Here is a 12,592-nt window from a genome sequence, read left to right as displayed (position 1 = left end):
ATTACCGTACATAGGAACAGAAACAGAAATTGAATTAAAATTGTAATTGTGGGTATGGGGATAGCAACGTAACGCGTGAAAATGACATGATATGATGATGTGATGTTAAGTTTGTAGCAAACACATTAAAAAGGCCATTTATGTTTTAGAGTGGAGCAAGCTAGTAGTAATGTAGTATGAGCTGTTGCCCTGCAACTGCACTTGCTCTGCTCTTCAATTTCTCATCAAATATTTTAATCTTATATACATACATACATCTCTACCGTCCATCAAAGTCTTGCCTTCGTCTCAAAATATTTAATGGACGGTGGCGATGCTCATGTTGGGGGGTCACTAAAGATGCACCTCTCGATGTTCATGTCCCCACTAATATCTTCCTTTTCGTACGGTCGGTCTAATAGGACTATGATTTCAAGTTTTCAACTCCATATCATTTCTGTTCATAGATCATCTTTTCTATAATGAGATTCCAAGTACTACTTTAAGATTGTGTCTCAATTATGATAAATTCAATTGGACCTTTTCGCATTTAGTTTTCAACTAAAAGTTTACTAGGACCCCTTCAAGTAAAAGTATCAATTATTGTTTAATTGCTTTTTTTTAATTCAAACACCAAAACTTAAACACACAGAAAGTATTAGATTCACACCAATTCTAAAACACTAATCAAACATCCCTTTAATGATTTTAAGCTCCATGTACTTTGTGAGTTTGTGGTCCGTTGTTCAAATGATGTTACTCTTATGTTCTGTTTGTTTTGTGGGAAATGGAAGAAGGGGTTCCGCATTTTGGGAATTCTAGTCCCTTTAGAGAGAAAAAGCCATGTTTTTTGGTAAGTGGGTGATTGTTAGTTGGTCTTGAAAGATAGAACAAATAGTAAGAGAGATAAGATAAAGAGCTAAAAGACATGAGTGGATCGATGGGGTGGTGGTGAGTGGCGCGATGTGTATATAAAAATTTAGAAAAAACTACTATATCCGTTCTTAGTTAGTTGCAACAAAAGATATTATTTGCAATTCTAATTATCTGTACTTCCACCTCCATTTCTTTTTAGTTGCAAATCTAGACTTTATAGTAAATGGAAAAATCTTATAGAGAAATGGGTAAGTTAAGGGAGCTTCCACAAAATTGATGTGGTGTGGGAAGTACTCACCAAAATAGTAAGAGACATTAGCTCTCACAAACGGAAAATATGAGTTGTATATTCTTTCCATGTGTAACAGTGGTGTGGTGTGGTGGCTGGGGAGAAAAGAAACGAGAGGGAGAGGAAGAAGAGAATTAGGGACAAAGGCAAAAAAAAAGCGCATTAGACAGTGCAAATTGAATAAGAAGACTAAGGATCAAGAACTCCACTTCACTAGTAATAGGGATTAAGGATCAAGACTTCAAGAGCTAATTAATTTCACATGATTTTATCCAATACTATCAAAATTATAATTATGCTAAGGGCAAAAGGCGCATTAGACAATGTGGTCTGAGTCAGAAGACTAAGAACTAACAGTACATAGCGCTTCATCACAGGGAGTAAAGGGGTTTAACGGTTCAAAAGGATGAAGAGCTATTTAATATCACATGATTTTATCCAATACTATCAAAATTATAATTATGCTATTTTCAAACTTTCTGATGAAAGTACTCAGTAACTCACTGTCATGAATCAATTCTTAGCAATACTCTTTTGTAATAAATTAGTTGCTACATTAGGTATGTAGATGTCAGCGCACTCATTATTTAACAACAATATTAATCAGCAAGGATAAGTAAGAGATATAATTCAGCAGCAACAAAAACATCTATAACTACCATATATGAAGTCTTTCAATATAAATTTTTGAGGGCTGCATGGCCTGACCTGTTCAAGCTATATGAGTATATGACCTCCCATTACAGAAGTATTAATAACTTTTAAAAACATTCTAATTTGCTAGATACAAATTGGTATGACAATTACAACACAGTATAAAATTGGGAGTTGTTAAACAATAAACTCAAGTTCTCTATTGTAAAAATAAACAGGGGATATTGAAGGCCATAACTCTTCATTGCTTACAGTGACTCATAATCAATCTTGTGAACTGTGATGATGACAAACAATCTGGTGGAACCGACGAACCGTCGTTATCTTTTTAATGTAATCACAGGCCCAATATCTAATCAATGAGATACAATCTATTGTGTTGGTCTGTTGGATGATAAATTGACTATCACAATAGTCACTGCACTATGAGTGAATCAAACAACTGAATTTGGGGTACTAACATTCCCGTCACAACATTTCTTTGAAAAAGTCGAGGTTTAGAGTGTCTCGGATTATAAGATACACCCCAAGAAATAAGACTAATGTTATACCTGAAGACATAATCTGCTGCTCCACTTCCAAAGGAAGCTTCTTTCCTCCTCTGGCTGCCTCTATCAGTATCAATGCCAATGTACCCCCATCTAATGCTGGCAGTGGGAGCAGATTTATCACTGCCAAATTTATGTTCAAAATTGCTGCGAATTGGTAAAGTCCATCAATGTTGGACCTTGCTACTTCTGCCCCAACTGCGATTATTGCAACTGGACCTGAAACTTTTTCAGCTGATTGCGAAAAGTTCAGGAACGTCTGTTTTAAACTGTCCAACACATTTGAGGTTAGACCCCAAAACTCTTTTCCAGTGAAATTGAAAGCCTGAACAATATTATCAGGCTTAACCTTTCTAATACTGACATTAGGAGATAGCTGAACTCCAATTTTACCAGTTCCATCATAACTTTCATCAGGTGTCACCTTAATAGCAAAATCCTGTCCTCCTGGTTCAGCTCCTCCTCTATGAATTCCAAGCAGAACATACTTCCTAGGACTAGTTTTAATAACATCAACAACTTCAGTAACAGTCTTAGGGCCGGTTTTCGACAATTCGAAGCCATTAACAGACAGAATAACATCTCCGGGCAGCAACCCGTCTCGAGAAGCTGCCGAAAAAGGGCGTACATCAGGAACAAGTACACCAGGAAAGGCTTCTTGAACAGGCAAACCAACAGACACAATTTGCACAAAAATGATGATAAAAGCAAAGACAATGTTGGCAATAACACCAGCAGAAACCACTAAAATCCGATCAAAAATGGGTCTGTTTTTCAGCAAATTAACATCATCAACAGGTATATCACTGTCAGGATCATTATCAGGAAAACCCACAAAACCACCAAGAGGAAAAGCTCTAAGAGAGTATTCTACATTATTAGCATTAAATTTAGCTAAAATTGGACCAAACCCGACTGCAAATTTACTTACATGAATTCCCTGAAGATAGGCTGCCAAAAAATGACCACTTTCATGAACAACAATGATTGCAGTAAGAACACCAGCTGCTTCAATTACTGATTGAGGACCTTCTAAGCCACCCAAATCAAACCCAGATAAATTACACCTGTAACTCCTTGATTCTCTACCAAAATTAGTATTATAATTATGATTTCTCTGCAAGTTCAATCCTTTATCTTGCTTGGGTTTGAGGAAGTTTAATCGGGTTCTGGGTTTGGAGAGTGATCTAGGATTGGAACTGAAAAGGGTTTTGAGGCCGCAGAAAGAGGGTATTGGCGGAGAAGATGAGAGGGTAATTACCATGATTTTGTGAATTGGAGAAGGGGGAAGAGAGGGATTTACAGTGAAATTGTGAGATGATTTTGGAAGAGAGGTGAGGAGAGAGAGGGAGTTTTGGATAATTCATTTGATTGGTTGATTTGCAACTCTATCGAAAACAATCCAAGGCCATGTCGTTCTCCTATTTTAGATTGTGGCTATTGCATTATCCAAGTTTAATGTGCTTATGCTTCCAAATTTCATAATTTAACAACTTAGTATAAGTCGTTTGTTCTCCTTGGCTTGTTCGGCAAAAATTAATCAAGCTAAAATTATGCGGAGCAAATACAAGCTAAAGTAAGTTTTAGCTAAAATTATTATACTAGTAAGTAATGTTGTGATCCTTTCATATCCGGCCTTTTATTCAAACAAATTGTTTGAATGACAACATAAATCAAACAATCCATGGAAAAACATATAATAAATGATTAAATGTCATTTATTAATTACTCCAAGAGTTCAATGTCAGAACGAACAACCCCATGCAAAGCCTAATGGTATTCTTCTAACCATACACAAAGACCATTAGAAAGAACATATATTAAATGATTAAATGCACTTCTTGTCCATAAATAGTTTTAAATGATCAATTGTGGGAAATGTCAAATGTCCACTTATATAATTATACTAATCATAGTAATAATCCAATGCTCTACAAATATTGTTTCATTAATAAATTCAACACTCAGTAAACTATTGCTCCTTATGTTCCTTGATGACATTAATGTTTGCTCTATTTACTCATTTTTCATACTTTTAAAGAAACTTTGAGCAACTATATCTTTAATTAACTATTTTTTAATTAAATTATGAAAGTCTGATTTGCTAAAACAATGTAACAAAATAGATCGATTTAACAAGGTCACACATGAATCCATTTATTTCTTTTAAGTATATATCAATGCATGTTGATGGCCAAATTTATCTAGTCTTTTAAATATATAGGGTTTCTCAAGCTCAATAGAAGAGAATTATTGGGTAATGTTATTGTTAACCATATGAAAGAAATTGGTGAGTTGATGGCTTGGTGCAGTGGATGGTGGCTCGTTGCCTCGTTAGTAGGTGGCATGGAGTGGCTGTGATAAGAGGGTGGGAAAATGGCGCGTTTGTGGCAATTAAGGGAATTGGAGGCGATGCATCTCAAAATATAGCCATTATAGTTGTGCAACACCTAGTAAGAAAAATGGGACAATAACCTTTAACGGATGGAGCTAGCAAGGGAGTATTACGTGATTTATCTAAAAATAAAAGTAACAATACACCTTTTGTACAAAATCAAATTAAAGTTATTGGTAGAGTAACTGCGCTGGTTTAACAACTTCATTTTGTTATAGAATTAGGCACTAAAATAGCAACCGCTGACATCATTTTATCCTAAAATTAGACATATGTCATGTTGGCATTAAAATTTTTCCCTTCAAAACTATAAATGATGTCATTATTTTATGATTTTTATTTTTTTATTAAAATTCTGGCCAACTATATTATTATTATTAGTATCAATTTCGAAAAACACTCTATTCTCTCAAACAGCAATAATTAATTTTTTCTCATCATTCACTTTTTCTATGAGCTCTAATTCTTTTAAAAAAAAATATTTGATGTATTATTTGTTTTGGGATATTTTTTTTTTTTATAAAAAAAAATTGGTATGAAAAAATAAACAAATTTAGAAATTATTTGTTTGAATCGTGCATTGCACATCAAGACTAATCTAGTTTAACACTATTTTTATAAACAACAACAACAACAATATACATCTTTTCTAAAAATTTTGTTACAAAATTACTATATACACTATACAAAATATATTGTATTGAACATTTGAAGGTAAGTATAAAATACTACATATGAAGTACTATCATATTTAAATATATAAAATAATATGTATTTTGTATGATGTACAAAGTAACAGATACAGAATATATTTTATACAATAAAAGATATGGAAATGATTGATGTGAATATTTTTTTAAGAAAGTGAATCACAATTATATGATTTGTTGAATTAAGGAAGTGAATCACATTTATAAAAAAAGTAATATTTTTTTAAGAAGTGAATAAAAAAAAGTTTTGGAGGGAAAAAACAGCACCAAGAAATGACACGTGTTATTCTTGATGTCTGTTTTAATATTATGTTATGTTATTAATTGGTTACTTTGGTGTCAAACTATACTAACTCCATTCTATTTTTTGGAAGGCACATAATTCAAGTTGACTATATTTTTTTTGCAATTAGTATATATGAATAAATACACTTTTATGTGGGATGTTACTCATATACTCCATATTTAAGAGTTTTTTGCGAAACATTCACTAATAAAATCAAAAGAACATATTAGAGGATCAACTCAACCAAAAGCTTAACCTGATGGTTGAGACCCAAGACTATGTTTTTATACTCTATTAGAACACGTAGACAAAAAAGGAGTAATACATATACACAACCAATATACTACTCCGTATAATCAAAATTCCGTTTAGCTTGGTCTTGGAGAATGGAGATTGTAGTTGACATGTTGACAAAGATACAAATAGAACAACTCATTAGAGCCCCAAAGTAGACTATTACGTAGATTATAAACTTTATTTAATAGATGAACTCTAAAAAAAACATTATTAATAATGGAAAGAAAGCCATTAAATTTGCTGTACTGCTAAGAATTATGGAGATGAATAATAATGGTGCTAATTAGGAGATTAACGATGAAGATAATTAAAAAAATATACTTGTATATGGTATTTGACCTGCTGCTCCCTAGTTTGGTCGCTCAAAGATTAATTAAGATGCAAGTAGTATATGCATGCAGAATACGGAATAGTCCGTATGTATTAATATCTGACAAACACCAAGGACGTACAAGTGTACAACTAGTACTAATAAGTACTCCCTTAAAACATGCTTTGACTTTTTTCTTTTAAGCTAATCATTTATTATACCTATACCATCCTACCCTTGTGGGAAACGCGATACCGTCTATAGCACTAGCTACCTCATTTTACAATTAGATCCAATTAAGCACCTCTTTTTTTTTTTTCTTTTTATTATATATTTATAGAAAAAACAAAAAAGTAGTTGAAAATCCACCTCCTATAATAATAATAACAAGTATATTTTTATCCATCTACCATATTAAATAATTAAATGAATAACAAGTATATTTTTAATCTAACTTTTTTTTATTTACTTATCGACTTTCAAAACAATAGGCTAGTAGACATAAATGTACTATAGTTGAACTCATCGATATTTTCTGTATGACTTAACTTATCGGATTATTAGTTTGACCTCATTTGACAGATGTATTTTGCTGGTTTTAAAGTGCGTGCTTTGGCATATGTCGATAATGTGTAGTCAAATGTTCAAATAATCAAATTTCTCCAAATACTACGGAGTATGCATGGAGTAGTGATTAACTAAACCTAATGAATGAACTAAGCTGTTTGGGTTCAATTTAGTTTAATTGGGCCGGTTCATAAATGATTTAATCACAAAGCTCAAGGTTAAGGTTCAACTCTCCAAACGGTGTCAAGTCAGCTAAGGTCCGGTCAACGTGGCAAGCCCACTTAATTCACGACCCACTTATCTATTGAGAAAAGGTATAAAAGCCTTCAATCCACTCTCTCTCTACACATACACACATTAAGCCTCAAGCTATTAACTCTCTTGCATAGCTTTCTCTCTCTAAACACTGTGATGACTTCGGCATCGGAGGGACCTTTCCTTGGCAAACCCCCGAGGCTAGTTCACGTGTGTTTGCTGTGCAAGAAACCCTTGGCTCAGTCATCACTCAAACCGAGATCAGTTTTCAGCCCACAGAAAAGGACCTTACCAAAGGTCTCATTATTTTTATCCGAAACAAAAGCTAAGTAATAAAGTAGGTTTTTCTATATAATGTAGGAACTATGAACAAGGTTAAGCATAGGAGGGAACGTGGGTGAATTGTCCTAAGAAACGTGGCGAACATAGAACCACAATTGTACGGTAACAATGTACCCTAATGGTCCCATTTACATAATCCTCATCTACTTCTTAGAGTCTTAATTAGCTACTCTTGTATCAATAATTAATTTGAAATTGATTACTCTAATTAAGTTAGGAGTCTTTATTTATGTGCATGGAGATCCGAGAGATGACAGTTGTACTTGAATGTGTATTGTCTGATTTTCTTTGGTTTTTCAATTTTTATCTCCATTTTCTTCCTCGAGAAATGAAAGTCTTTCTATTATTATTCCATTAATTAAAATAAATGAGCAATGGCAAAGACAGCTAGGTCGTTCCATATGATTTGATGATCTCTCATGATTCATGATGGATGTAGGGACGATTTCGTACTATACGGTTTGACTTTTTTTATCATCCTTTTTTTTTCTTCCTCTTATTAGATCGACTTACTACTACGTTTTAGACAATCAAAATGCGCTGGTTTCATCATGCTTGTATTTCTTATATGTGCACGTGCCAAATGCATGCATCTTACTGGCTCTTCCTAACTACTAATTAGGTTTAATACAAGTATTTGCCAATCATTAATCATATCATATCATATCATGCTTTAGCTAGTATAGCTTAGGTTTAGTATATGTCTTAATGGTTGTTAGAATCCTCATCCAACTTAAATTATGTTAAGCCAAGTTTAATTTATTGTCATCGTATCAATGCATGGTGCGGTATTATTTAGCATATGTTTGGGGATCGGAGTTAATACCTTTTTCTGAAAATTAAAGGTAACTAGCTAGCTACTTTTTCTATTTGATTTTCTATTAATAATTTTAGGTCAGTATGTTTTCCTAAACTTATTTTTTTGGTTTATCGTGTGGTACTTGAATTTTAAACAGCACTGCGTGTTTATTTTAAATATAACAATTATGCCTCAACTTGGTCTTTATATTGTCTATCTAGCTTAGCTTCAAACATTAATTTGATACAGTTCATTGCTCAATTTTGCAAAATACTAACTCTAACTTAAAAGAGAAGGCTGTAAGCTTAAACCAATTAAGGTTGATGAAGAGGGTGCGTAACCAAGTTATCAATGGATCGATCGCTTCAGATAATGCGGATAGATATATTTAATGTTTACACCATAATTGGTGTATGTTTACACCATAATTAATGTTTACAAATTGCAAATCATATAAATAATTATTTTAGTACTAATACAGCTTTACCAATGAAAATCAACCACGTACATTAATTGGTGTATGTTGGCACTAATATTAATCTACATGTTTACGTATATGACTATATATCTTCATACATACATTCGTTATTAATTAGAATTGTGTCGTGGTTGTCTTAGAAAATAATTCTTATTTAGTTAAGGTCGTAGCTACGTAGTACAATATATAAAAACTTAGACTTAATCTAAAATACTCGGTAATAATTAATCAAGCAACATAACAATAAATAAATCCGGGCTACGTTGCAAGTTAAGATTCTGATGTCTAAAAAGATCATGAAAACATAATTATAAAATGGATCTTATTCTTTGGTATATGCTGTGTTAAGTATGATGGGAGCCAAAAGATTAAGTACATGTGTCAAGTTCTAGAAGCATAGACATAATACGCTGTATTACAATATATTACTCCGTACATGAGTTTAATTTCATACATTAAACCCAGGGCAACACGACACTTTATGGTTGATAAACTCTGTCCAGTTTTAGTTCATCTCCTTTGCAATACGTTATTTTGAACGTACAAGTGTACTACTGACATCAAATTATATGCACCAGATTTTGTTCTGTTTTGTGGAATATAACACCCTATTTTGCTTGCGTAATCTTGTTCCACAATGAGTAAGTTTAGGAGTTGAATTGATTAGATGCATGCAATGCCTATTGGCTATCGCCGGCCCATTTAATTGATTATTTTATCTTATTGGTTTTATAAAGTGATATCCATTACAAAGTTAGTAGATCGAACACCCTTTTCGATATATATGTACTACTTGATACATAATGATGTTCGTAATATATACCACGACAATGCTATTATATTTTTGTATTGTTAGTGATTGCTAAATAGTTTAGCTGGTTAAAATTTTAGAAAGTATTAATCAAAAGTTGGGATAAAATTGCATTAATATTAATTGCGTATATGACTTTCTTAGTTTCTTAGATCTATCTATAGTAGGGGAAGAATTCTTGTAATGGTTGCACAAACTTATCACCATGCAACTTGGGACTTAAATGTAAATGTAATTAAGTGCATGTGTTGTTTGTAATCTCTAATTGCTTATGGTTATATACAATGCAAAACACCCTGCAAGGATAAGTCGTTCCATAACCTTGTGCGTACAAAATTAGTATCTACATATATTCCAATAATCTCAAACCTCTCATATTTTAGTATTTTTAATTGCTAGTACCCAATATAGAAAAAAAAAATAATGTAAGTGGATGATAATTGGTACGTATTACTTTTGAAAAGATATTGAAAGAAAATAATGAATATACAGTTTGAGTGTATTTTAATTAGTTGATGCCAAATATATTGAAATAATGATTGATGATTTAGCTAAGGTGCAGTGGTGGGTGTCGGTTTATGTAATATATAATTGTATAGTTGAATTATTAAAGATTAAAATCATACATACACACTTATTAATCAACAAAAAAAAAAAAAAAGTATAAAAACGTATGAAATGTCAAAGTAAGAACTAAAAAAATGTGATAAAAGAGTGTAGTCGACTAGTCGGAGTATAATAATGTGTGAAACAAGGCAAGTTGAAGAACTGAATGAAAGTCCTAGTAGTAGTAATAAGACTAGTAACTAACTTAAAACTGTGGAATTCATATTACTTTCCGACCAAAAATGGTTTCGACGGTGGTTTAATTTGTTTGGTTATTAAAAAGAGATTGTACTGCACCACTTATCTGGCATTACGCGCTGGTACGGTCATGGTCACCTCTCGTGCATGCAATGCGTACGTGTCATCTTAGATCGATATCACTACTAGTAGTAATTGTAATTCACCTCCTGCTTATGGTACACTACGTACTTGTATTCTATTTTTGTACGAGTATCTTTTATAAATTAAGTACTTCTCATGTGATAATTATTTTTGATCGGCTATCATTCATTCATGTCATATGTTAACATACGTTACCAATGTTATTGGGTCTAGAGATGTACTATACATGTACATTGTTTATATGTGGTTATCTTGATAATGCATGGCCTTAGATTTGAATGTGTACATGGGGAGTATATATATTGTGTGTTAAATTGAATAATGTATGTATTGAAGTATGAAGGATCGACTAATGAAAGTTGTAGTGTCTTTTCCTTATTTATTATGTTTTTTCTTATTTTCTCTTGTCATGTTTTTATTCCTTAATTTACCTTGTATGCCAGTCAGTTTTTGGCGGCTTTCACAGCTGGTCAGTTGTTTGTCTTCTTGTACGAGCTATTCAGGAAAGGTGGTAGATCACAGCTCTAGGGTTGGCCAGCTCTAGTAGTATATATATCAAGGGTTTGTAATGGCAGTCTTTTAGATTAAGGAAAATTAATGAAATAGTAACAAAATTTCTCTACCTCTAAATTTTCTATTTTTCTGCTGTTGCTTGAACTATCAAAGTTCTTAGTATATATTTATGCTCAATGTATAACCAACAAGCTAGCTTGGTAAATCCGAGTTAGGGGAAACTAATCTTATGACTTTGATGTCACAAGTTCGAACTTCACTAGCTATATTTTGCTTGGGAGTGAGATTCACTGCACTTACCTGCCCCTATACTCACAAGTGTTGACCTGAGTTAACTTAACATGTTTAACACTAATCGATTAATTTGTGTAGCTAGTGATTTGTTACATATATTAAAAATTAATATCCATATGTAGTTCGTTTAAAATATATAATATGCTTATGTACAATCCTATGAGTTTTTTAATTTCTCATTTTTTTTTTAATAAGTGTTACATTTTCCTTAGAGTATTTGAAAGTTGCATAATATATAAGCAAAATCACTATTATGAAAATAATTTATCTCTATATCTTTGCTCATCCCCTATATGTTGCACTTATTAAAAGAAACAAAAGAAAAAGTATATCATACGTTCCTAAAAACAACCGTGTTGCTTAGCTAATCTCCCTAACCCCTATGCATGTAGAAGCATAATAAATAAAATTAAACACCAATTTACGAAGTTTGAATGGTTCATTGTTGATATGAGTAGTTTAAGATACAAGGAGAGTGGGCCACGCACAATGCAAACACCTACATTTAACACTTTACACTGGCCTTTTTGTTGCCATTAGCGCATCAATTACAACTTTGTTTGATAATATAATTTGTTATAATGAAATTAAAAAAGTATATTCAAGTCAACCTTTAGTACGGGTCACTATACTCAGGAACATTACCAGAAGTTTCAACAATAATCCCTTTTTGCCGCTTTACCGGAGTATTCAACATTCTATCTAATCTACAATCAACTTACTAATCTCTTTTGTGTACGTTAGCTAATACCTCATCATCTAGTCAATTTTTTAATTAAGGAATATTAGTCTTTTTCTAAGTTTATGACCCCATGCTTGAAAGTTTTGATGATATTCTGCTATCATTTTGTTTAATTTTGTGTTGAATTGTGAATTTTCAGCTGTAGTTAGTCTAGCTTAGTCATGTAACCCCAAAAACATTCAGTAGAAAATTTCTTTGTACGTGTAGTAACTTGCAAGTTAAGCTAATTAAGAAATCGTTTACTTGAATTGGTTTACCCCATTAGATATTAAATCAATGACATAAGGGATTATGAAATGGTCAAATACAATATTTTATACAAATATTTTTTTTCTGAATTGACCACTAAATTCATGCTACAAATGACTTCTATTTACTTGACTATGATGTTACACGAGGTCAACATGAGACTTGGTAAATTTTTAATTTCTAATTTCAAGTTTTGATTTCACAAGTCAAATACATACCATCTATTCTAGGTGTGAGCATGGGTCGGGTA

The 12,592-nt window shown here is 32.4% G+C and overlaps 1 protein-coding gene across 1 annotated transcript; it reads right to left on the bottom strand.

The window, feature by feature from the left end:
- Nucleotides 1-1,770: 1,770 nt before the first annotated feature.
- Nucleotides 1,771-3,801, bottom strand: LOC110736094 (probable membrane metalloprotease ARASP2, chloroplastic). The gene has a single exon (XM_021916238.1). It carries the CDS (start codon nt 3,608-3,610, stop codon nt 2,267-2,269), a length of 1,344 nt encoding a protein of 447 aa, XP_021771930.1. The 5' UTR covers nt 3,611-3,801; the 3' UTR covers nt 1,771-2,266.
- Between the last annotated feature and the right edge of the window lie 8,791 nt (nt 3,802-12,592).

Source organism: Chenopodium quinoa, unplaced genomic scaffold (genome assembly GCF_001683475.1).
Source record: "Chenopodium quinoa cultivar QQ74 unplaced genomic scaffold, ASM168347v1, whole genome shotgun sequence".
NCBI classification, from domain to species: domain Eukaryota; kingdom Viridiplantae; phylum Streptophyta; class Magnoliopsida; order Caryophyllales; family Amaranthaceae; genus Chenopodium; species Chenopodium quinoa.
Note: the sequence above shows the minus strand (reverse complement) of the source record. Positions and strands in the feature narration are given on the sequence as shown.

What these genes read in the sequence shown, in the direction of transcription:
- LOC110736094 (XM_021916238.1), bottom strand. Translation starts at nt 3,610, where the DNA reads ATGGTAATTACCCTCTCATCTTCTCCGCCAATACCCTCTTTCTGCGGC.